At 39.4% G+C, this 24,866-nt stretch overlaps 1 protein-coding gene across 7 annotated transcripts in view; it reads right to left on the bottom strand.

Annotated features, from left to right (window-relative positions):
* The window catches only part of LOC128606446 (ryanodine receptor 1), a 98,761-nt gene that overhangs the window by 49,986 nt on the left and 23,909 nt on the right, over positions 1-24,866 (bottom strand). For all 7 annotated transcript variants that reach the window (XM_053622571.1, XM_053622574.1, XM_053622573.1 and 4 more), the window contains exons 6-48: positions 24,727-24,839; positions 24,460-24,559; positions 23,238-23,334; positions 23,032-23,106; positions 21,718-21,874; positions 21,388-21,552; positions 21,093-21,214; positions 19,859-20,045; positions 19,484-19,619; positions 18,292-18,387; positions 18,072-18,190; positions 17,690-17,823; positions 15,742-15,983; positions 15,407-15,599; positions 15,063-15,279; positions 14,819-14,923; positions 14,617-14,720; positions 14,422-14,505; positions 13,484-13,643; positions 13,028-13,175; positions 12,319-12,524; positions 11,279-11,453; positions 10,557-10,765; positions 9,770-10,122; positions 9,083-9,212; positions 8,551-8,711; positions 8,020-8,182; positions 7,316-7,402; positions 6,782-7,008; positions 5,395-5,839; positions 4,636-5,205; positions 4,185-4,385; positions 3,947-4,058; positions 3,499-3,648; positions 2,480-2,753; positions 2,216-2,333; positions 1,976-2,108; positions 1,794-1,888; positions 1,571-1,706; positions 1,284-1,467; positions 1,065-1,176; positions 812-932; positions 500-669 (exon numbers count right to left, since the gene is read on the bottom strand). In XM_053622571.1, coding sequence (XP_053478546.1) covers positions 500-669; positions 812-932; positions 1,065-1,176; positions 1,284-1,467; positions 1,571-1,706; positions 1,794-1,888; positions 1,976-2,108; positions 2,216-2,333; positions 2,480-2,753; positions 3,499-3,648; positions 3,947-4,058; positions 4,185-4,385; positions 4,636-5,205; positions 5,395-5,839; positions 6,782-7,008; positions 7,316-7,402; positions 8,020-8,182; positions 8,551-8,711; positions 9,083-9,212; positions 9,770-10,122; positions 10,557-10,765; positions 11,279-11,453; positions 12,319-12,524; positions 13,028-13,175; positions 13,484-13,643; positions 14,422-14,505; positions 14,617-14,720; positions 14,819-14,923; positions 15,063-15,279; positions 15,407-15,599; positions 15,742-15,983; positions 17,690-17,823; positions 18,072-18,190; positions 18,292-18,387; positions 19,484-19,619; positions 19,859-20,045; positions 21,093-21,214; positions 21,388-21,552; positions 21,718-21,874; positions 23,032-23,106; positions 23,238-23,334; positions 24,460-24,559; positions 24,727-24,839 — 7,286 coding nt within the window. The remainder of the gene's footprint in view (positions 1-499; positions 670-811; positions 933-1,064; positions 1,177-1,283; positions 1,468-1,570; positions 1,707-1,793; positions 1,889-1,975; positions 2,109-2,215; positions 2,334-2,479; positions 2,754-3,498; positions 3,649-3,946; positions 4,059-4,184; positions 4,386-4,635; positions 5,206-5,394; positions 5,840-6,781; positions 7,009-7,315; positions 7,403-8,019; positions 8,183-8,550; positions 8,712-9,082; positions 9,213-9,769; positions 10,123-10,556; positions 10,766-11,278; positions 11,454-12,318; positions 12,525-13,027; positions 13,176-13,483; positions 13,644-14,421; positions 14,506-14,616; positions 14,721-14,818; positions 14,924-15,062; positions 15,280-15,406; positions 15,600-15,741; positions 15,984-17,689; positions 17,824-18,071; positions 18,191-18,291; positions 18,388-19,483; positions 19,620-19,858; positions 20,046-21,092; positions 21,215-21,387; positions 21,553-21,717; positions 21,875-23,031; positions 23,107-23,237; positions 23,335-24,459; positions 24,560-24,726; positions 24,840-24,866) is intronic.

The following is a 24,866-nucleotide window of genomic DNA, read 5'->3' as shown; positions in this document are numbered from 1 at the left end:
TCCATGGTATAACTGGATTGAGTTTTGTGGGTTGAAAGTTAAGGAATTAACATTTCTGATGGCTCCTATGAATAAATATGATGGTAGTAATTATGTTACGTGTTTTTTTTCCCCATAAAACAACTATGTGCTTATGTACTGCAAACATATGGTGTCTTTTTAATATTTAAGAAATTATTTTATTATTTTTTTCTACACTGGAAAGGTTAGGGTTTATACTGTATGTAGTCTAGATTGCTGTTTCTCAATTCTGGTCCTACAGTTTTTGGGAGCAGAAAATACATAAAAATCTGTAGGTTGGTGGTACTCCAGGACCAGGATTGGGAAACACCGGTCTAGACAAAACATATACATATACACTTTACTTGACATTCTGTGGAACTGTTTTTGATGAAACCCAGCTAACAAAGATGTACAGTATCTAAGCATAACTAGGACAGTCATTGCTATTAATGTACTTGTGCCTCTCTGTTATGTTATGAAATAAACAACAGCTCACTGTGTCCAGAGAAGCTGCGGCTCTCATGTCTGGGAGGAAGCCGACTTCCAGCACATGCAGCAGAAAGTCTTGATTATCAATGCCATACACTCTGTCTAGGAACAACACCATGGAGGCCTTGTGGTCTGGTACAAAACTGGCAGACATCTTGGGTTCAACAATCTGTTCATCTATGGAAAGGATAACACTTACAGAAGGAAAACCAACAAGGCGACAAATGTCCAAACATTTTTTAAAAGCAACATAAGGGAAGACATTTTAAATGACGGACTCTTATATTCAACATTCTTATCCCGTGCATTGTTAGCATACCTTTTCCATAGGTTGGGATCTGCACCGGAAGACTGATGACTCCCACCAGGTCTTCTATAGGAACCAAAGACCTCAAGATAGCTCTGATTCTCAGAGCCTCACCCTTGCCAGCCTGGATCAACTGTGGACAAAAGGACAGACCAATATTTATACATTTGTCCCTAAATAAAAACTTAAATTGTTCCAATTGTTTTCAGTTGTCTACAGAATTCAATATGAATTGAGCAAAATGTACACATTATATTGCACTTACATGCATCTCAGGGGCACAGCGACCCAGCAAGTCAATTAGCGCCGAGTAGAATGACATGATGGCATTCCCAAGATGCAACCTGTTCTCCTCCTGTTGCTCCTCTGCACCAAACCTGAACCAATCACAGTATGTAATTCAATTTGAAATTGCTCTAATTCATAAGAAAGTCAATAGGCATTGTGCAATGAATACATAAAAAAAATAATAATTAAACAGTACATGAAGCGTCTGTCTTTCTTCGGGGTTGGTCCATCCCTGGCTGGATCCTCCGAGATCTTAATGGCTTCCTCCATAGCAGCCAGCAGCCCAGCTCCTCCCTCTCCTCTCAGGGCGGGGCCAAAGCACTCAGGACGACGGATGAGCAGGCGCACAACCACATTAGCGTTCTCCTCCACACTCTCACCTGCAAAAAAAAATTAAAAGGCTCAGTGTTATTCTCAGGAAAACCTTTAAGCGCTCATACAGAATCTAGAATTTGATTCACCAGTTGAAATGAAATCACTAACCATTAACAAACACAGCAAAGCGGAGGAAGTCCAGATAGCGCTCTCCGCCGCCGGGGTTCCAGCCGATGTCCGGGTAACCTTTAGACAACAGCATTGGGCACATCTGCAGGCCACATCCAGCCAGATACGTCACCACCTAATCGAGAAGATAAAAACTGTGAGCATTTCAGTAGTACACTTTTTCATCTGTGCAATTTCATTACTACATGCAAAGTTATCTTACCATCTCCAGGTCTTGCTCCTGCAATGCTAAAGCCAGCTCATTGTTGTCGATACAGGAAGCTGCAGCTACATCCAGGGGTGTAGATCCACGCATTCCTGAACAAATATCCATCTTTTAGACATGGATGCCACATCATATATAATACATAACATGTTTAAAATACATTTTATAGACAGCTTTACCCAAGCCAATGCCACTGTTCTGAAGCAGGTACGAAAGGTGGTCGAACATGGAGCGTTGGTTCTGACGACTGATACGGCAGAAATAACACAGGAAGCGGCAACAGTTCGTCACCATTTGGGGGAATCTAATTTCCTTTTAGAAAGAGTCATACATAGGTTAAAAACTATTCTACTGTAAGGAAAAATACATTGAGGAAAGCAAATTTAATAAATCATCTTAATATTGTTCCATTGAGTCACCTTTGAGTCTCCTCCACCTCCGAGCACGTTGACCATGACCTCCATAACGGTCTCGTGCATCCCAAGAGCCCTCATTAAGTTGGGGTGCTGGTAGAACAACTTATTGTTCATGATGTTACTGTGAGACAAAATATACTGTAAGCATGGACATTATCTACTTCAGTTCTGAGAACAAACATGAGCAGTTGAAGAAAGTATCTCAAGAGAACTGTGAGAATTATGAAATGTCATGGTTTAGACAGTGTGTTATTTCGTAGTGCGAACCCGATGCTCTGAATCATGAGTCTCTCCTCTTCAGGACCCATCTGAACAATAAGAAGTGAGCGGATCTGGCCCAGGCACTCTAGAAGGTCCATGGTATCCTGCACGGACACAGCGTTGATGGCGTAGGCTTTGGGCAGAGCTCGAATCAACTCGCCCAGAGAGTCATACTGCCGGTGCAGCAAGCTGAACATCATTCGCACTAGCTCTGGGTTTTGGATGAATGACTCCTGAGCCCAGTGGATCATCGTGTGAGAGATCAGCTCCTGCAAGGTGCCTGAAAAAGAAGGAAATATTTAATACAAATATTTAAATATTATCCCTGCTGCATCACCTGTTGACTGAGCCCATAATCACGGTCTCTTAAAATCTTAAAATTTTTTTTTTTTCTTCTATATTCATCGTGAAAATATCTCTATATCTGTATCTCACTAGAAATCTAACCCTTTCATGCATAAACTAGTTGTAAGCATTAAAATTACATGACATCTGCATGTTGACGTTCATGAAATTTCACTTATATGAAACAGTAAATGGATTGTCCATGTGCAGGATTACCACGAGTAAACAAAAAAACAATTAACATTCATAAAACAATTTGAACACAATATAGATCAAAATCTAGAAAAGAATATACAACCCCAATTCCAAAAAAAGATGGGATGGTATAGAAAATGTAAATAAATGAAAATACAAACAGAATTTGATGGCTGCAACACATCTCAAAAAAGTTGGGACAGGGGCAACACAAAATGGTACACTTCGTCAGTTTAAACATTTGATATGTTTTCTATGTTCTATCGTGAACAACATACGGGCTTATGTGATTTGCAAATCACTGCATTCTGTTTTTATTTGCATTGCCAACTTTTTTGGAATTGGGGAATTGAATACAAATATTCTTGACATGTCCAATAAAAAAAGTTTTTAGTAATCTAATTTTTTTTTCTTTTTATTTTCTTATTTTACTTTAGTAAACATTAGTAAAGATATTACAGAAGCACAACACATTTTTTACTCACTGGGTTTAGGCTCTTCATTGGGTTCAGGCTCTTTTTCTTCTTCTTCCGGCTGCTTACGCAATTTCTTAACTCTTTCCACCAACTTGAGCAATCTTCCTTTAAGCGACATGTCCACCTCTTCCTCTTCCTCCTCTTCTTCCAGGTGTATACCTGAAATTGAAAATTAGTCATTTGCAAAATAATGCTTTCTGTCACTTTCTTAAAGATGCAGTGCATATAATTTTTTGTTGAAAAATTAAATCACAAAAAAAAAAAAAAAAAAAAAAAACAGTCAGGGGAGAACAATATAGTTTAAAGTATAACAAGTCACAGAAATTTATAGCCAGTGCTGCTGGGTTCGAGTTTGTGTACGATACTGAATACACAGTTCAGTCAAGATATGCCCACAAAGTCCTGGACTAACTGGACACTGAGGACAGTCTAGGATGAGCAGCAAGTTTAGACTCACCACAATGATTCAGGATGTCACTGTGGAAATTCTGGAGAGGTTCTCGTACTTCCTCAGGGACTGGACACTCATCATCTTCAGGACTGTGCTTGAAGTTAGTCAGCATGATAACCTAAAAAAAAAAAAAAAAAAAAACACATCTCAAACACATACTTACACACAAATGAAGTGTGTGTGTGTTTATGTGTGTGTTTACATGGTCTTGAAGAGGACAGAGAACAATGAGGTGAGTGGGTACCTGCTCTTGCGGAGGAGACCGGAACTCTCGGGTCCTTCGGGCTGTCTCAGCAGCGCTCATGGTGAACGCTCTCATGAGCTGATTGTAGCGATAACGTTGGTTGGTCTGGATTTGCTGCACAAATGTATCAGAGAAAGCAACAATGGCTTCTACACGGTGCCTCAGCTCACAGTCACAGAAATACTGCAGCAGGGTGCACATCTGGAAGAGAGACAGAGAGAGAGAGCGAGAGAGAGAGAGAGAGAGAGAGAGAGAGAAAAGCAAAAAAAAAATACAATAAGTGCTAAGAGAATGTGATGTTCCCGGGAAAAATATATTACCTAGAAATGACAAGTGAATCGTAATAAAGTGGCAACCTAAAAGTGCGTAAATAGTTAGTAGTAGCAGTAGCAATAATAGTAATAATAGTAGTAGTACTAGCAATTAGTAGTATAGTAGTAGTAGAGCTCACCTGCAATTTGACTGACTCGGGAAGTTTCATTTGCAGCAGTCCTTCCTCAGGCACCTCCTCCTCTTCCTCATGTCCCTCTTCTCCTCCTTCCTCTGCCTCTTTCTCCTCCTCTGCTTTTTCTCCATCCACTTTTTGTCCTGCCTGCTGCTCCTCCTCTGCCTTCTCTAGCTCCTCTCCCTCCTCCCCTTCCTCCTTCTTGAGGGCTTTGAGCTCCTCGTCCTCTTCCTCATCTCCTACTCCTTCGTCCAGCAGCTCCGTCTCTCCCTCAGCGGCCTCCTCTTTCTCTTTGGTTTCCTCTCCTTGCTCTTTAGACACAGCTTTCTCCGCTTCCCCCTCTCCTTCCTCCTCTGAAGCTTTCTCTTCTGCTGAGCTGAAAACACTGGGGTCAATCATCTTAAGGATGTGCTTGACGTCGTCGTCGTTGAAGATGCCCATGATGAGGAGAGTGCTGATGAGTTTAAGGATGGGCACAAAGTGGAACTCGACACTTCCCCCTACTGGATCACGCATGGCCTGACTGCCATCCATTACAGCCTCAGTGAGCATGCACAGAGACTTGGTCTTTAGCTCCTATAGGATATCATATAACAGTACAATCATTTAGGTTTCAAATAAACTATTTAAATACAAACATTACAACTTCATGATTCCTGATACAGTAACACCATCTGATTCAGTGGCACTTTCTCATACATTGGAACTGTCTGACACATTAACACACCCAGATGCACCAGAACTGGTTAATGCCACATAGCATACCTGCAGAGGGAAGGTAGGGCTCAGAGTATACAGGTCTGGATCGGTGCCCACAAAGTTAATAGCTGAGAAGTGGAGTTTGGGCCTGAGGCAGGTGGTCAGACCCACACCAGGCAGATCATGGGCTTTTTCAGCATCTGGGTAAAGAGTGATACTGAGCGTCTCCTTTGTCATGGGCACTATAAACTCACGGTTAGTGCCCAGACGGTTGCGCTTGGCCGACTCTAGATGGATGCTGATGAGCAAGTCGTAGTAACCGATACGCAGCGGCCCAGGCAGGTATGTGTTCTCGATGGCGTAGAAAAGCTGCGACTCATCCACGTGGCTGCACAGAGCGTGGGCCACACGATTGTTGCCCAGAGCACACACAGCACAATACAGCATCAGAGTGTGGTGGTGGAACTTCAACAGGTCTTGGTGTTCAGACAACTCCAAGATGTCAATACATCTGAACAGTAAAGAAGAACATACAGATTACATGGTCAACACTACAAAACACTACTATTCAGTACATGACTGTCTTCCAGTCCTGACCATCATGTAATAGTAATACTCAATAACTGTATTCAATTCAGAAGACATTTGTACTCATACAACACACATCAGTTCAAGTACAGGACATCTGTCATCACACTCCAACTTTAGGCATTAAAGAAGTCTAACTGCATGGTGACAGGGCAGAGTCACAGCCAATCAGGACAGAACATGACACAACAGAATATAATACAATAAGAAGAAGATGAAAGAAGAGAGGTAAAGCAATATTTCCCCCCTTGATGAAGAGGTAAAAAGCCAGTGATTGTCAACTGATTTATCCTCACTCTGGAATTGAAATGTATTGTTACCCAGTTGTGTTTTAGTTTAACAGATATTTATATATAGATAGTCACTAACTAGTTGAGTTTACTGTGAATTATTGCACTTCAGACCTACTTTTATCACAACCACTATGTGTATTTTATCCATTTTTGTCTATTAGCAAATTTTACCCTAATTTCTCCATCTGGGCATTAATAAAGTATTATCTTATCTTATCTCATCTTATCTTAAATGGACATGACAGTTTTGTTCTCTGTTACCAGGCTAGCTTACTACCAGCTTTAAACCAGAGCTTATATTTTAGCTACCTAGCTAATGCTGCGTGCCTAGTTCATTCTGTAAGCTATGTGCTGTTTATAATTTCACAGAATGAGCACAGTTACTATTGAGATATACTGCTGAGCGTACTTATGACGCAGATTCTCACAGAATGTGCATTGACGTGGTACTTACAGCCATAAGACTAATCTGTATGATGGAGGAGGACAACCCAAGTTATGAAATATTGTTCTATGAACTACGTAACAGGACAAATCATATTTTGACACACTTTAATGAATCTAAATCTGACCTGTTCTCCTCAGGGATGTGCAGTGCCATCAAGGTGAGTGGCTCAGTGCATTCTACCATCCAGCCGTGCCTCTCACTCACTTTACCCACTTCGGGTTTCAAGAAGTGGTTTGGGACTCGACTCCATATAACCGGTGTGAGCATCTCCACATCCAGACGAGGAGGACACTGAGGCACTGGGTTCATCCTTTCACTGCGAAACATGACCGCTGAGAGAGGCATAATATTCTAACGGAAAGAGAGAAGAAGATTTAGGAAAAGAGACAAGATAATTGTCTTTGAATTAAATAACAAAATAAATACATTATGTCTTTGAAGTTTTTCAGACACTCTGGTTATTTTAAAATGGCTAGCTCAACTAAGCCATGGAAACCGACGTGTGTAATCATGATTATGTGTTCAACGGGTTCATCGGTTCAATGTGCATTATATAATGGATGGGTAAAGATATAATAAAGACAACAGTAACTGAGAATTATACTAAAAGCAGTGCTAGAGAGACAGAGAGAGGGAGAGAATGAGGACGAGATCTAACCTTTAGCTTTCCCAGCTCAAACTGTAGCATGTTCTGGCTGAAGGGCTGAACAAACACAGCAGGGAAAAGCTTGGTGTTGGGCTCCACCTAGGAGAAAACACACATTCTATGTCATTATGCAATGCAACACAACGCTTTGTCAACAAACATGGTCCTAACATGAAGTTTGAACTGTTTCTACAGTTACGGAAACACCTGGAGAATGAGAAAATCGATTAAAAGTATTGAAAATATTATCAAAGTCCTGGAAAAGTCCTGAAAAACTCACTTATATGCAATATCAGCTGAGGGACTGCAAAAAATCAGAACATTCTCTGATATATGCAATTATATTTTCACTTCACTTATCAGATTTCAGGTAAACTGTAATGTCAACGTCAGCAGATGTTAGTTGTTCTGACTACTTGTCCTTACTTTTGGGTATGTACAGTACGTCACTGAAAATGTCCCGGAGTATGATTCCCTGAAAAGAGTGGGAACTTTGACAAAGGTTTTCACTTAACCAGGTCATTTTAAAATTTCTAGTAGTGTTCAGTCATGGTCGTCACTTACTCCTAGACACCATTATAGTTTATTTTCCTGAAGTCACGAATGCCACATATAACAGCAAGATAAAATCAAAGAAGAAAATGCAAAAAATAAAAAGATCCACATGACTCCAATGGGCATGCTCTCTCTTAACACATGACATAAGCCTATCTCACCTGGTAAAAGGTGTTGATTTCCTTCCCATTGGCCATGAAAGTCATAAGACCAGTGGCCAAGTCTACCAAGCAGCCAACTACCAGATCCTCCTGGCTGAAGCGCTGCTGGGAACCACTGATTAAGTCGCCTCCCCACACCATGTAGCAGTTGCTCCTTTTTATGCTGATGTTATGGTAATGCACATGTTCATAAACAGCAAATAACACAAAGCCATATTAACCTGACGGAATATTTTGTGAGTCGGACAGTGACGTCTATGAAGTTGCTCACTGAAGTCGTTACTTTGTGATTGCATCTTTAAGACATATGTGGTACTTTTTTTATAGCAAGTTCATATGTATTGCAAAATGATTGATGATGATTGAGAAATTGGTGCTCTTCAAGTCATGCTTTAGAAATAGTATTAGAAGCTAGAGAAGGTTGACATGTAGCAACTAACAGCTGCCTAATCTGTTTTTTTGGAGGACTGATCTATTTTTGATATCAAAAGTCACTGTTAGAGGCACAAAACATCTGCTGCCAATCCTCACCTGTCATGAATGTTGCCCTTGTCATCACCTACAGTTACTGTGACAGTACGAACTTTGAAGAGGTCAAAGCTAAGATCGTACTGGTGGTAGTCAGGGGTGACCCAACCAACCCAAACACCACCGGGCTCTTGACCAGCAAAGATCCGCACTGAGTAATAATACTAGAGAGAGAGAGAGAGAGAGAGAGAGAGAGAGATTTTTTTTATATAAAGGATGTCCCATTGACTCAAATGATCTGTTTTGATTTTAATAGTAATATATCTATTATAAAATGCTTATAATATTATAGCAGTATAAATGATATCTGTGGAAACAAACACATACTGTATTACCCTTTCACATGCTTAGGCATATTTCCCAGTGGTGTAAATAAGAATTTTATTAACACTTTTAGTTAATCTCAATGCTCTCTAGCCAAAAATTCCTTTCACTTTCACTAGAATAATGCAACCAAACATATACAGTTTCATTGGATAAAAGTACTTCAGAATACAGTACTTTTATACAGAATACACGTGTCTGAAAAGCTCACAGTAGTGGTACTGAGAATGATCTCAGGATCATCACGTTCATCCGGCACTACGTCCTCGAACAAGCGTGGCAGAACAGGGGGAGGAGGTGGAGGAGTGATCATGGCTGCTTTCTTAGCTTTGAACAGGAAACTGAGAAGGAAGGAAAAGCAATCAGAGCTGAACCCAACAATGTTCTTTTGATAAAGTTACATCCATGCACAATGTCAAGAAAAGATTTCACAATAATGTTTGTACCTAATTCATCAATCATACATTAGTTTTAATTGTTGTATTCAGCATAATAGAGCATTAGTTCCATGCTGCGATTTATCAGTTAAACCATATAATTTTCTCTCCAGGTATATCTTGGATGCGTGTCTTAGATAATGCAAAAGTCTAGAGTTGGTTCTAGATGTTTCTCAGTTGGAATTTGTAGTCCAGCACTGTCGTTTTTGAACATTTGAATAAAAAATAAATAAATAAAAGAGTCTATGACAGTAAGACAGGCCACTGTCAGGCTGTCAAATGAGAATAAAGCAAGTAGATATACCAGAAAACTATTAAGAAGGAAGAAAGAACAGGTGGAATAATTGGTAGAAACGGCTGTACTTTTAAACTGACTGTTTGATTTCAGACACAAATTACCGTAGAGTCAAAAATCGAATCGCTATATAAAAGGGCATTCTGTGTCACTAGTCTATCCTCACCCTTTCTTTTTGCCTTTTTCAGAGGCAGTGTCCTTGTCATTCTCCTTGACACCAGGTATGTCTCTGGGCACAGACGGCTCCTTCTCTTTCTCCTCCTGCTCCTTCTTGCAGGCTGACTTCTTCAGCACTTCGTAATCAGAGTCAGGATCCACCTCCAACACTTCATCCTCCGGGATGGTTAGGGTTCGAGTGAGGGGTGTGGTGCCTGCCTGCACTTTGAAAGTCTCGTGGAACTCGATAGGTATGCTTAGCCTCAGGAACAGCATGTCTGTGTTGGCATTCTGGGACCCAAAGGTCTTGTGTGTGAGTTTCAGACAGGGGGCGCAGTCCACCGTGCCATCCACACGAGACAGCTGAGCAATGAATAAATTTCAGTCAAAAACATGTAAAACATTCTTCTGATCCAGTGTAATACAATACAAATTTGTATAGCTTCAGTGAAGGAGATTGTCTTGAGATGCCATTACACCAAATTCTGTACAATTCTAATCAAATATTACCCAGGTATTTTTGCATCCTTGGAAATACTAGGAAATACTATATACCTTTGACTATGTTCAGAATAGTTTCACTTGCTAATGTTATTATTATTATTATTATTATTTTACACTGGAAGGAGGTAGCAGACACAACAAGCATACAGATAAATATTATTTCATATTACCAAGGAAGTATCTTTCCTTTATCAGCACATTTTTTTCTAATTCAGTGTCACTTTTTTGCAATATTTAGGCATTTCCGTTCCATTCAATATTTATAACATTCTATTATAAATGAAAGACAAGACCTCAATGTGATTGTGGTTAGTAGGCACTGGGATGAACTGGGGCAAACTCTTGCTGAACCACATGGTGATGTCCCTCTTCATGTTGATGGCAAAGGGCTCAAATCCCTCCTGCAATCCACAAATGGCAAAATAGCGCAGACTGCTAACATTCTGGCCCAGGTTGATACGGCCCATCTGAGACAGCCCCAGTGCACACACGGGGATGAAACCTGACAGACAAGGAACAAGACATGTAAGGAAAGGATAAATTAAGCTAAGAATCAACAAAATCCAAATACTGTATATAAAAATAAATGCTATAGTTGAGTTCTATCCATCCATCCATCCATCTTCTACCGCTTACTCCTTTTCAGGGTCACGGGGGAACCTGGAGCCTATCCCTGGCAGCATCAGGCACAACGTGGCGTACACCCTGGACAGGGTGCCAGTCCATCGCAGGGCACAATCACATACACACTCACACACCCATTCATACACTACGGACACTTTAGACACGCCAATCAGCCTACCATGCATGTCTTTGGACTGGGAGAGGAAACCCGAGTACCCGGAGGAAACCCCCCAGCACGGGGAGAACATGCAAACTCTGCACACACAGGGCCCCAGCGGGACTCGAACCCCGGACCCTGGAGGTGAACTAATTCTGAACACCACCCTGTTGAGCATAACCTCTCCCTATGTCTACTACTGAAAAAGATTTAAATCCCTGTTATCCAGCTCACCATCTCCAATCTCGATGTCTTTAAAGGCCATCTCAGAGCCAGAGTCACTGATCAGCATCTCTCCATTCAAAGTGAACATGATGTTCATCTCTACCAGGTCAATCATGCAGCCCACCACGTCTCCTGACAGCCACTGGCGCCCGAATGGCTCATTTCCAATGTGCCAGCGCTGAGCCTGGAAAAGAAAGCACCGCATGCAAATGTTCAATACATAAACACCACTATCCTTTTCAGCAGCAAGCTCTCTCTGATATGGCTGACATAACAATTTGGAACTTAAACTATCAAAAAACAGTGGGTTTAGTGGATTAATTCACATTCATTATCTAAAGTGCTGCTTATGCACCAAGTATTTAAAGAGCCTGTAATGTATATGTCATATCCTTCAAACAATCCCAGTGTTGTTGAAATAATGCGAACTGTACTGTACACTCTACTGCATGATGTTGCCATATGGCAACATTAAATTTAGATCCAAATTTTTGATAGGCAATAATACAAAACTACTATTTTCCTTTGTAACTGGTGAAAGAGGGCTTTAACGTTGACATAACAAGAAAATGCCATGTCACATGACCAGGAAGTGCTGTTTTCACTTCCTTTTCGTCAATCACATGGCATGGTGAAGGTCATTATTATCGCAGGGCTCTCAAAATGTTATTAATTTTTTTTATACCACAGTGGTTTGCCAGCGATGAATTTTTTTACATTTATTAATGAAATAGGTCATGCTTTTTACCGGTTTATAGTTATGTATCATGTTGTCCCTTATACAAACCTGTGATTTGAATTACAGGCAGCTCTACTGAGCTGCAGTTAAGGAAAATGAACGAACACCATCTGATTAATCAGATTGAAGAATTCATCAGGGCTGTGCTGTAATTAAGATGACCTGTCGTTATTTATGGACATCTACGTATATGTAATCCATGGACAGTATAGTACGACTATCGAGGAACAGTCATGGAGGAATTACAGGTATAGCAGACGCAAAACCCCATGGGGCATAGACAGAATAGATTACATAAACTATTATGTACCCTGTTTCCATTGAAGACGTAAGCCAGTTCATCAGCTCCGAGTTCAGTGCCTGCACGCACGTTCGGTCGAGCCCAGCCTACCCTCATCTCTCCCGTCGTCACGGCCTCAAACTCAAAGTACCATTTCCCTGAGGTCACGGCATACTGCTTCTCCGCCCTGAAGATCCGCACCTTATCCCCTCGTCTGCTGTCCAATGAGTGGCCACCTAGAAGAATGAGAAACATAATAAGTTTATGTTTAGGGTGTGTGTGAGTTGAGGTATTAGAACAATAGAACAAACTCAGGATGGACAATTGGAGGAGAACAAGTTGAGTATTTTTATACAGTTTTATACACTAAGGTCTAGAAGTCCACTGAATTCACTTCCAAGTGAGCACTTATTAAAACGTATTAATAGTTAATACGATTTCAGTCAGTTCTTATTCAAGAGTACAATATAAAATATGTAGTTTTTAGCTGTTTTCACTCTTGTATGCAAATGTAAAAGTCGAATAATGAAGGTTTTGGGTCCCTACTGTGTAAGTGTAGATTTTACTGTATTATTGGCTAAAGAACAGTAGGTCAATAGAATAACTGTGTGCAGTGTGTGTGCAGTGTGTGTAATGCTTGCTTACACTGTCACAAATTGAAAAACATTAATATGGTGAGAAGCACGGTCTAAAAAACTAAGACAGATAAATTTCGATGCCTGATATCATCAGTACTTACTACTCTCCTGGTCTGGTGGCTCGATATTGTATCCGTAGCCAATAAGGGTGCGTACAGCATTGTTCACACTGTCTCTGTTGGTTTTCTTGGTTCTCTCATCCAGCAAGACGTACGGTACCAGACGAGGGTTACGTTTATTCAAAATATCCTAAGGATAACAGTGCATGAGTAAGGACGAAAGGATGAAGACATATGACTGCTCCACACTTTAATTTAATTTAGCAAAATTCAGTTCAAGTTATGAATAATTTCAATGATTTATGACATCGGTAAGTCAACTGTTCTTATTATACACAGGTAACCAGTACAAGATTTGGTACTTTAAAAAAAAAAAAGTTGTAATAAGCACCATGGCAGTCGTACACAATATTAGACCCCCAGTACTTCAAATTTACAATTCCCTGTATGATATGTAATAGTGAAAAAAAAGTTGAAACAATAAACCCTGAATGATACCTGTACGATGCTGTAAGTCCAACCCTGCCTCACACGGTCTCGTGCCCACACGTTGTGTCCATTCTCCGCCAGTTTCTCCACCAGCTGGTTCTGGTTGGGAGTCAGTTTCACATGGCTGAGGTCCAGAGGAGCTGGCTTATACCCACTGCTCATCACATACCTGAGAGATAGAAAGAGGCAGGAAAGGAAAATAAATGTGGTCTGTTATGTTCACACACACACACACACTCACACACACACACATATACATGTGTGTGTGTGTGTGTGTGTGTGTATATATATATATGTATATATATATATATATATGTATATATATATATATATATATATATATATATATATATATATATATATATATATATATATATATATATAAAATTTAGTTTATTTCTTTCCTGTGTGTGTATGGTATTTATAGTTGCTTTCACATTTTTTCACCAAGTGACAAAAAATATTTATTTATTTTATTATAATTTGTTTGAATGTAGAGTTAGTGTAAATAAACTCAATATAGAATGTAAATGTATATCCCTAACAACTCTAGTTGTAGTAGAGAAAACCATCTATATGTGTGGTGGTCTGGGAAAACCATTAAAAAAGATGTCAAAACATATGGATTTTTTTTCTGCCTATAACATCTCAACTAAAGAAAACTTTATGAACTATAAACTATATCATCAAACCAATATGTTTTGTATACCCTTGCTATCTTCCTGCAAATATCATGAGGAATAAGGAGTTAAGCCAGTTAAACAAACACAATGGATAAAACATTCAGTCTGCCTAAAGATACCTAAAATCTTGCTACTGTAACTAATGGATCGAGAGGTTTTTGTTGTAATTCATGACTAATTAAGTGATCGCTTTTTAAAGCAACGTGATGTTTACTGCGTTGTGACATATCTAAAAATGATCCCACTTTCTTCTTTGCAACATACGTTTTGGGCAGCTTGATCTTCTTCAGATTTTCTTCTGCTTTCTCATCTCCCATGCCCACATGGCAGCCCAGAGCCAGAAGTGTCCTGAGAAATTGAGTAGAAGCAAATAAGATTATAGCCAAATAGATTTTTTTTTTTTTTAAATAACAATAACAACAAAGACTGAGATTATTTGAGTGTAAGAAAATGATTCACTTTAAAGTTTCTCCAGACATCTGCAAGTTGTAGTTTCTCTCAGGTTCTGGCAGGCTCTGGAAGTCCACCAGGCACGGGTGCAGTTTCTTATTATCATCACGGAACTGACAAAGAGAGGAGATGATGTATTTAACTCAACATATTCGGTATAAGTGAATACTTGTGTGTGTCGTGTGAGAAGGCAGGAAAGAAATTCACTTACTGGACCATAGGTCCAACCCTGTTCGATGCGAGTGACAGCCCACAGCTCATGAATGTTTTCAGCCAGTTTTTCTCGGATGCGCTCCAAGTGTGGGGGCAACACAATCTACTCAAACACAAATGCAGAAAAGCATCTTTTTGAGATTTATTGCTTCTTTTTTAACCAAAACACAATTCTGAGAAATGTGTAGAACAATGAGTACTTGTCATTGAGAAGGAGAGATGGAAAGTGTGGGTGAAAGCACCTGAGCAGTGTCCACAGGACAAGGTGTGAATGAGGTGTGTGTAAGCGACTGTGTGGGGCCCAGGAGGTTTCTGACTCCATTAAAGTCATGCTTGTACTCTTTGATGGGCTCAATTCGCATCCTCTCTCTGGGCAGGAGAGCCTCGTAACATGGAGCATACCCAGGTGGAGGGAAGAACTTAAAGTCACCATGACGTCCACCCAATAGAAATCGAGCTCTGGAAACGTTAATGAGGGTTAAGAACATACCCCAAGTGAAAATCTCTCTCAATAAATTGAAAAAAAACACAGATTTTACAAATTATCACAGAATTGTAAAGTTAAAAAGAAATAGAAATTTCTCACTTGACCCCAGCTGAGAAGCTAATAACAGGGAAGAAGAGGCCGTCCAAATTGAAATTCTCAAACATGCCCTGAACAGGATGCCCATTGATGCGGAAAGAGATACTGGGCACACTCAAATCCAGACAGCAGCTTACGACGTCATCAGCTGCCAGGATGTGCTGATTGGGTGATGCCACCTGACGAGCCACATGACCTAGGAACAACACATTCTAATTTGTCTGGGAATTCTGTATGTCACTAGTCATCAAGTCATACTGTGAGAAACATTCCTGAAAGATGTCAGAGGAACCTTTAGGCATCCACACTATATAAATATTTCAGGCTTGCACACTCACCTGACCACAGGTGAAGTCCATCAAATCCATAAGAGTAGAGGTCATCACCAACTCCATTGCTTCCCCAGCCTTCTCCTCCTCCAGGGTAGGGACTATATCCTTCTGTAAGTGCCCAGCCAACACGCAAATGAGTAGCCTGAGCCGACACAAACGGCTCCACGTAGTCCACAATCATCTCGTAGTACCACTTCTTATACTGTGTTGAGCCCTCACATGTTCCTAGGAAGATATTTGGTCTTACACTGTGAGGGAAAAACAAATAGTAAGCCGTGTTAATCTTTTGAATTCTCTTGGAAACAGAAGAAAAGTTAATCCTTCATGTTTTATCATCAAACAGAGAATTTGATGTAAATTAAGTAAGCGAGGAGGCACGGCGCAAAACGGGCTGGATGCAGATGTAAAATGCACTCGCAATGTGTCTGAAATTAAATGTTCAGTTTATTAATGTTGCAGCTCATCGTGCAAACTGCACCTGGGACCAGCTGCTAAATGCACTCTGTACTGGAGACTAAATTGCAGTTAAAAGCCATAGTAAAGTGGTGACGCTCCAAAACACAGAGCTATCAGAAAATTCGGTAAAAAAAAAAAAAAAAAATGAATCAACGTTGATAAAGACTCAACACAACAAGTAAACAGTGTGAAAAGCATTAACTCTCTACTGAATGAATTATTACATTTACAGGAAAAAAAAATGTTATAAAAGTATAAAGAATAAAACTATTTTAAAAAAATGAAAATAAATTTGGGGGCGGGGTCGAAATTGTGTTGTGCAATGGTGGAAAGTATCTTATAGTCAAAAAATAATAAAATGTATGAGATTACAATTCCAATTACTGCATTTTCTCGACTATAAATTGCAGAGGATTTTTTTTTTTTTTTTTTTTTTTTAAAAGTAAACAGGAAAAAGTTTGTCTAGAAAAGCCTCTGGAAAGGAATTACAGTTGTAAAAAGTATTACATTTAGAAAATAAGATGCAATTGCAAAATGTCTGAAATTACAACAGTTTTTCTTACTTTGCGAAAATATTAGAGAATCCTAGTGTCTTGTTTACTATGTAGACCTGTTTTAATTCATGATTACACATACCACAGTTCCATCATCACATGCTGTTGCCACATGGCAACAATTATATTTGACCATTTAACAGAATACTCAACATATATAAACTTGTTTAAATGACCAAAAATAAAACGTTAACTTATCACAGATAGTGTTTCATTGGTTTCCCTTTAAGTAGTTTGGCCTAAATATTGAAAAAAATTAATTGAATTCTGAAAACCCTCCGATGATGACCTTCACCATGCTATGTGATTGCAGAAAAGGAAGTGTAAACAGCACTTCCTGGTCATGTGACATGGTATTTTTTTGTAATGTCAAAGTTAAAACCAGCAATTTCTAGTTACATAGGAAAATAGTAGTTTTGTCTTATTGCCTTTCAAAATATTGGCGATAAATTAATTAATGCAATAAAGGGTTAATATGGCTGACATGCCATCTGATTACTAAATAACGACTGGGTACTAAATCATTTAGCGTCTTGTGTGCAGTTAAACTATACTTTATTTACTAAGTTTACTCAGCTGTGCCTTTTATAACACAGGGATAATTGGTAGTGTCACAAAAGCTTTGTTTAAAATGTTGAATTTCATTATGTGCTATGATCAGGGTTGTAAAAAAAAAAAAAAAAAAAAAAGAGCAACAAAAACAGGCCAACTGACAAGCTGTATTAAAACATTAGTATTAAACAGTTCTTTCCCCAAGGTCCTCCTATGGTCTGATATTATTACTCACATTGCTATAAATTAAAAATATCTCTGAGGATGAAAAAACTTACTCCGGCATTCAAAATTCTGTGAGAAAACCATGAATCTGGCAACACCTACCTTCCCAGTTCCAAGCAACACACTTTGTGCGTTTACATAGGAAGAACAAGCACAAGGCACTTTACCTAGTGACGTAATTTACGATGTTGGTCTGGAGCAGAAGCTCACGACGTGGTAGCAGATTTTCTGTGATGAGGTTCTGGTTGGACCTCACGGCCACGCCGTTGCATACACACAGAGAGCGCAGCACGTCCAATACCTAATCAGAAAAAAGATGACATCAGCCCCTGCGTGTCTGAATGTGCATATGCTTAGATCGGTGTAACTATGTAATGAAGAACCTGGTCTCTTGAAACATTTTTTTTTTAATCAAGGGAAACCCCAACCCACCTCAAATCGCAACCTTTGTAACTTTTCATCCAAACTAAGTCATGTAAATAGTTGAATGCAGAGATACCATATTAGTAATGACGGTACGCATATACGAGCGATTCGAGACTAGCGGACCTTGTGATTGCGTCCGTGCTTGTCCAGAAGAGAGATAATAGACTTGATGTGGTTCTCCTGGATGATGTTCAGGACTTCAGGGCTTTCAATCAAAATGCAGTACAACACCTCCAGAATGCCTGTAGAGAGGAAGTACCAAAAGGTAAAATGGTGTAAATAAAGCAGCACCCTACGTACATGAGGTCATTCGTATGATGTCTGAGGGCAGAGAGCTGTGTACCTGAGGAGGCCTCCAGACGGTCCAGTTTACTGACCAACCAATCCAGATTATCGCAGAACAGAGCACAGTTAGCACGGTTCCCTCTGATAAGCGAGGCTGCATAATAGATAGTAACATGTTACATGAATACATATTCATCGCAATTTATTAAGGATACAGCATTACATTATGGCAATTATAGAACAAGAAGTATACAGTATGTAAGGAATAAAAAAAAAAATGATAGAGCATGCTGTTACAGAAAATGAATCAACAATTATTTTCTAATATTTGCCACGTGCCGAAGTGTTTTAATCGTCTTATACAACAGCAACTTGCCAACACTAACAATCTTTTATTTATTTATTTATTCATTCATTCATTCATTCATTCATGTTATCAAGCAATCTTAGTCAGTAAGCGTGTTATACAGTCCCTCCGGGATTTCACGATTTTGCAATCGTAATTAAGGCAAACTCTGCTATATTCGGAGGAGCTTGGAATATTTCAAAATTACACTGATTTTCTGCAGATTTGGGCACTTCATGTGACATCATCACGACGCGCATTCAGGCAAAGCCCTCTTCGATTCACGTGCGTCGAACATGAGTACAGCTAAAAGGTCTCATTTACCAACAAATGTCACGGCGAAACAATTTTGTGCAATCGCAATTTCGCCTTTTCGAGTAGTTTTCAGCAAAAAGAAATTATTTAAAAAATTTAAACTCTACTTTAAACTGTACGAACTCGTTATGAAGCACTAACACTGGAGACTCCTTCCAAATACGATAAAGAAACATCTTCTCACAGACAAAACTTTACTATATATATATATATATATATATATATATATATATATATATATATATATTAATGTATTAATGTTGAGTGTCTGCCATAGAAATCCCTGTGTACATTGTCACTACAGAACTGATAACATAAGAACTAGTGCATTAATTTAAACCTGCTATTTCAATTACAGCCCATTGTAGACCTACTGCCCAAGCTGCTGTTATAGAAAAATGAATCAACACCTTCTGACCAATCAGATTTGAGAATTCAACAGCACTGTGGTATAAAATATTTTATTTGGGTGTAAATGAGAAATGAAGTGTGGAAGCCATATTCAGGCAATTTTTGTATTTATTTATAGTCTACAAAATTGCATGATTTATGTGATGGCACATAGCAGCGACAGAATCCAGGTTCTCACCCAGCAGTTCATAGAGCAGGTTGACTATTTCCTTCCAGGACTCAGCTGCCTCTTCCCCAGCAAACTCGGAGAAGTGAGCAGCAGTGTTGTACACATTAAGCCTGTCCACACACTCCAACACGATGGTAATCATTCCCTAGAGCACAATCAGCGTTGATCAGAAACATGCAGTCAACTGAGTCTAAGGAGCAAATCTTATCAGTGTAGAAGGTTTGTTTAAGTTTTTCTGTGACTGAGATGATCTGAATACGAATCTCGTTGTGTAGTACACTAGTCTATTACACTACTTTGAATGATCCAGATAAATAAATTTTATAAGAAAATATACCTTCAGTACAGTACAGTCTTGTGCAGCACACACACACATGCACATACCTCTTCTTGGAAGAGGTTCTGCCGGTTGCGCAGTGAGCGCAGTTTTGTTTGCTTCTCCTCATGCTCCAGCTCCTCCTCAGGCGGCCGGAAGTAGTGGATGAGATCCTGAAGGGAGAGAACCACTCCATCCAGAGGCAGAGAGACCGGACCTGCCGCCCTGTTCTTCCCACTCAGAGAGTCCAGCCCCCTACACAGAAACACACAGTGAATAGAGCTCGATCTTTCTCATATTCTCATACTAAGGTATGACGCACAGGCAAAGAACAAAGAGAACAGTTTAGCCCTACAGCTTTTATCCTTCTGACACCTACATAAACAGAGCAAATCCAGGGTGGAACATTTTGAACAATTCATGGTAAATGGTCTGCACTTATATAGCGCTTTTTTAACCTTAGCGGTTCCAAAACTCTTTACTCGTTCTTATTCACCCATTCACACACACACTCACACACCAGTGGTAGCAGAGCTGCCATGCAAGGTGCTAACTTGCCATCGGGAGCAACTTGGGGTTCAGTGTCTTGCCCAAGGACACTTCGGCATGTGGAGTCATGTGGGCCAGGAATCGAACCGCCAACATTACGAACCCTACGAGCCCACTGTATACTATTAGAGATTCCAGCATTTTCTACAGTATATTCCGTATTTACTTATAGATAATTTTGAAAGAGGATATTGTTATATATTTAGCATTTTATTTAGGAAACAAACTTGTAAAATGATCACGCTTAGCCATCAGTAGGTGATCAACAGTGTTTTCACCTGGTACACGGATTCCTCAAAAAGCATTTCTTTCGAAATTGTCTTGAAATTAATTGGGTGCTAACCCAACGCAGACAATCATACACTACAAACAATTTTAGAGATGCCAATCAGTCTACAACGCATGTTTTAAGGACTGGGAGACTGCACTATATTGGATTTACAGCCAGTTGTGTTAGAGCTACGATACTTTCATCATGGTAGATCTCCACAGATGAGGTTGGGTCACGCTGTTTAAGATCATGTGTTTGTCTATTCATATTAACAAAATGGGTAAGTAATATTTTTTTGCTTGCTATAATAATAATAATAATAATAATAATAATAATAATAATAATAATAACTATTTGTCTGCATTTTGCAGTCCAAAAAACCTCCCACAGTCCTACTGAATTGTATCTGCATAGTTAGTACTGTATCTTGAGGATTTATAAATCTCAGGACTTAGCAGGCAGTGAAATGTACTGTTACATACTTGATAAACTGTTTAAAAAGGCCTGTGGTGCTGTAGATCATGCGGGCTGCCTGAGACTCCTCCGTCTGAGAACGTGACATCACCAGCGCATCATCCATGTGGCCTTCCTGATGCAGAGTAACCTGAAGGAGAGCAAGAGAAAGACAGAAAGAAATACAGACATTTATTAATTTATATATAAGTTGCTTTAGATTTTTGTTCAGTCAGGGTTTACAATACTCAACTGCACATGTATCAGTTATACATTAATCATGCAGGGCAGACAGGTTAAGTGCTCTTGGAGTCTGTACTGTACCTTTCTTTTCAGAGTACCCAGACGAGCTGCTTTGGCATCGAGGGCAGCGTAGGTGAGCCACAGACCCGTGGAGACGTGCTGTACAAAGCACATCGACTCGCCATACTTGATCTCTGCAATCCCCATGCCCTCAACATCACGCTTCTTCACCACTTCCACCTTCTCCTGCTCAGAGGCAACAACAAATCACAGTAAGAGTGAAAGAATGGGAGTTGTTCTGATGATTATATCATTTTATGTTAATAAGTGATAAATAAAAAGAAAATTGTTTGAGTAGGTGAAATGAAAATCTATTTTAGCTGTAATCAAGAATTTAGACCATATAGAGACCTTGGAGGCACGGAAACAGAAAGCTGACTGCTTGGTGTTGGCTTTCTCAGGGTCGAGCACCATCAGACCTTTCTCTTCATTCAAACAAATGTAGCGTCCAGTAGTGATGTGGCGTATGCGGAATGGCTGACCCCACTTCATATGACCACCACTCCAGCTACAGAAAGCACACATTTAACCCTCTTCTGCATGAATTATTACAAATACAGTACATAAAAAATGGATTTGAATTAGTTCAAGTAATAAAAATATATATATTTTTAAATAAATTAAAAAAAAGTGTTTGTGTGTCCGTGGGGGGGGGGGGGGTTGGTTGGGTGGGGGTTGGGGGGGTTGTCGTATGGCAACAATGTATCATATAGACAAAAATGTATGAAAAAGTTATATCTTCTAGAAAGGAATTACAGTTGTAAAAAGTATGTGGAATACATACAAAAAATAGATCCAAACATGTTTTGGGTGAAGTATATTTTTAAATCCTCTCTCTTGAATTCTTAATTCTTTCTCTTGAAAATAAGGTGCAATTGCAAAATGTCTGAAATTTGTGAAAAAAAAAATGCAAATATACTATTAGAGAAGCCGAGTGTATTTTTTGATATGTGGGCCTGTTTCAGTTGATGAATGCACGTACCACAATTCCATTATCGCATGCTGTTGCCAATTACATTTTAGCATTTAACAGAATACTCAAAATATAGAAACAAATGACAAAAATAAATGGTAACCTCTCTCAGATAGTGTTTCATTGTTTTCCTTTAAGTACTTTTAAATATTGAAAAATGTATCACATTTTGAGAGCCCTCCGATGATAACCTTTACCGTGCCGTATGATTGCAGAAAAGGAAGTGCAAACAGTACTTCCTGGTCATGTGACATGGCATTTTTATTGTAGTAGAAGTCAGCGAGCTTTACTTGCACATGTTCTTGAAGACATTTCGCCACTCACTAATTCCCACCTCTGCACTTCAGTGGTTGTCATGTGACCTTCAAGATTTTCATGTAAATTTCCAGATCATTTTTGTACAACTTATGAAAAATCTCAAATGGATGACACAACCTTTTGGAAACCGTATGTGCTTTTGTGTTTTGTACATGTTCCAACTCATTTTTACTCAAAACAAACAAACAAACAAAAAAAAAGACAAATACACATAGAAATGTTCTTGTCAATACCAAGCATTTAAGCTAATATAATAATATTAGCCACTGTCTTGGATCTTTATCTGCTGAATTTACTGCTCTGTAAGCTCAACCGTTATATTTGTATATCTGATCATCCAGACATCACAGAGCTGTAATAAAAGTTGTCCTTGCCTGATTCTCAAAGGTTCAAGTCTCCACAAAGAGCGTGCTTGACTACAGACGGCTCCTGACTCATACTGTGCGATCCTGAGAACGCAGAGAACGAGACCAGAGGGAGAAGAGAAACAGAAAGGGTTGTCAGAACACATGAAAGAGAAAACGAGAATACATTTATGCCAAAGCCTTATGCTCGCGAACACTGTCTTTGTTTCTCTTACTTGCGCTGATCTTCTCCTTGATCGGGTGGCGGTATGGCCAGACACTCGTCCATATGACCGTGGAACAAGCGTAGAACATGGCCTCCAGTCAAATAACCTATTGAGGACATATACATTAAAACAGAGAACTACTAAATCAACAAAATTGCTAGAAATATTGATTGTTGAAATATTGATATTGATGGCTTGGAATCAGAAGTGTGAGTGATATTTTTGCTGACCATCATGTGTCATACATACAGTGAACGCATTTACTGATATGTTATAATGAGTATTTCAGAATAAATTGACAATTATACTGCTGTAAAATCAAAATAGATGCCATGGATCATTTAGACAACCTTAGTCAAGTAGTAATCACAACAGGAAGGGATAATGATAATGTAAATGTAAAATACATCTTACCCTACATTAATACTGACAGCATTTTCTCTTTGCTTTGCTCAGATCGCTTTGGTTGTTAGTGGGTGTTCCTATATTTAGTTTACTGTCATGGTTTCCCTGGTACTGTCTGGATAATGCACCATTGACATAAAAAGGACATTACTGTGATGAACCATAGGCTTGTTTTGGCTTTTGGGGGGAAATCAGAGGAATCAAATTATTATTATTTATCAGTGAGTCCATCTGGAGCTGGTAGATTTTCTTTGTTTTTATCCTATCCTATTTCATACAGCTACTTTATTATATTGATTGTATGGTTTTGTCTTTAACATACTAACAAAGCTAACCTTGGGCTAAAAAGACCCCCAAAATTTCTCACAACACATGTGTCCCTCTTATTTGTCGTTTCCCTTTAGCCAGTGCTGTGCTTAAGATGAGATGTCTTGACCAACATGACCACAAATAAAAACATCCTGAGAGAATTCTTGTGTAGTATCAACTGGACGCATTGATTTCTGCCAGCTTTTTCTCAATATACATGGAACTGACGCACATCATGTCATCACAACGCACATTCAGCCAAAGCCCACTTCGATTCATACATGTCGGACATGAGTACAGCTAAAAGGTCTCATTTAACAACAAATAAAATCACTGCGAAAGACAATTTCATGCAATTGCAATTTCGCCGATTCGATTCAATTCACAAAAAGAAATCCACAGAATCCTCAAACTCCACGTCAGAAAACACAACGCTGCCATTCTGAACACAGGGCCAGGACCTAAAATTAAACTGCAAAAATTAGATTTGAAAAAAATTGATTAAACAAAAGCTTACCCTCTGCTAGCTCACAGCCTGAACACACTGGATTCATGTTCCACAGAGTTTGCATGAACGAGGCGTCTACCATCAAGTCCCCGCTGGCATAGGACAGATGCTGCAAGGACACAAAAATCACAGGAACTCATAATCAACAACCAAACAAGATACTCAGAATTACATACACATGCTGTAACAACAGTGTATATGCCAGGAGATATGTGTGTACCCAAAAGGAAGAACCAATAGCAGGAAAAGATGACAAAGGAAGAAAGCATTTCCTACCAGATATCTCTCAGATGACACGCTAACCAGGATCAGGTCATCTCCCACTCTGACCTTCTCACCTTCTGACCTCTGCTTGGATGCAGGGTGGATGGTCCACCAGCACGCTTCGCCTACGGTAAAGCCGTGCCATATTACGT

This window comes from Ictalurus furcatus, chromosome 4 (genome assembly GCF_023375685.1).
Source record: "Ictalurus furcatus strain D&B chromosome 4, Billie_1.0, whole genome shotgun sequence".
NCBI classification, from domain to species: domain Eukaryota; kingdom Metazoa; phylum Chordata; class Actinopteri; order Siluriformes; family Ictaluridae; genus Ictalurus; species Ictalurus furcatus.
This window is presented reverse-complemented; position numbering and strand designations above follow the sequence as displayed.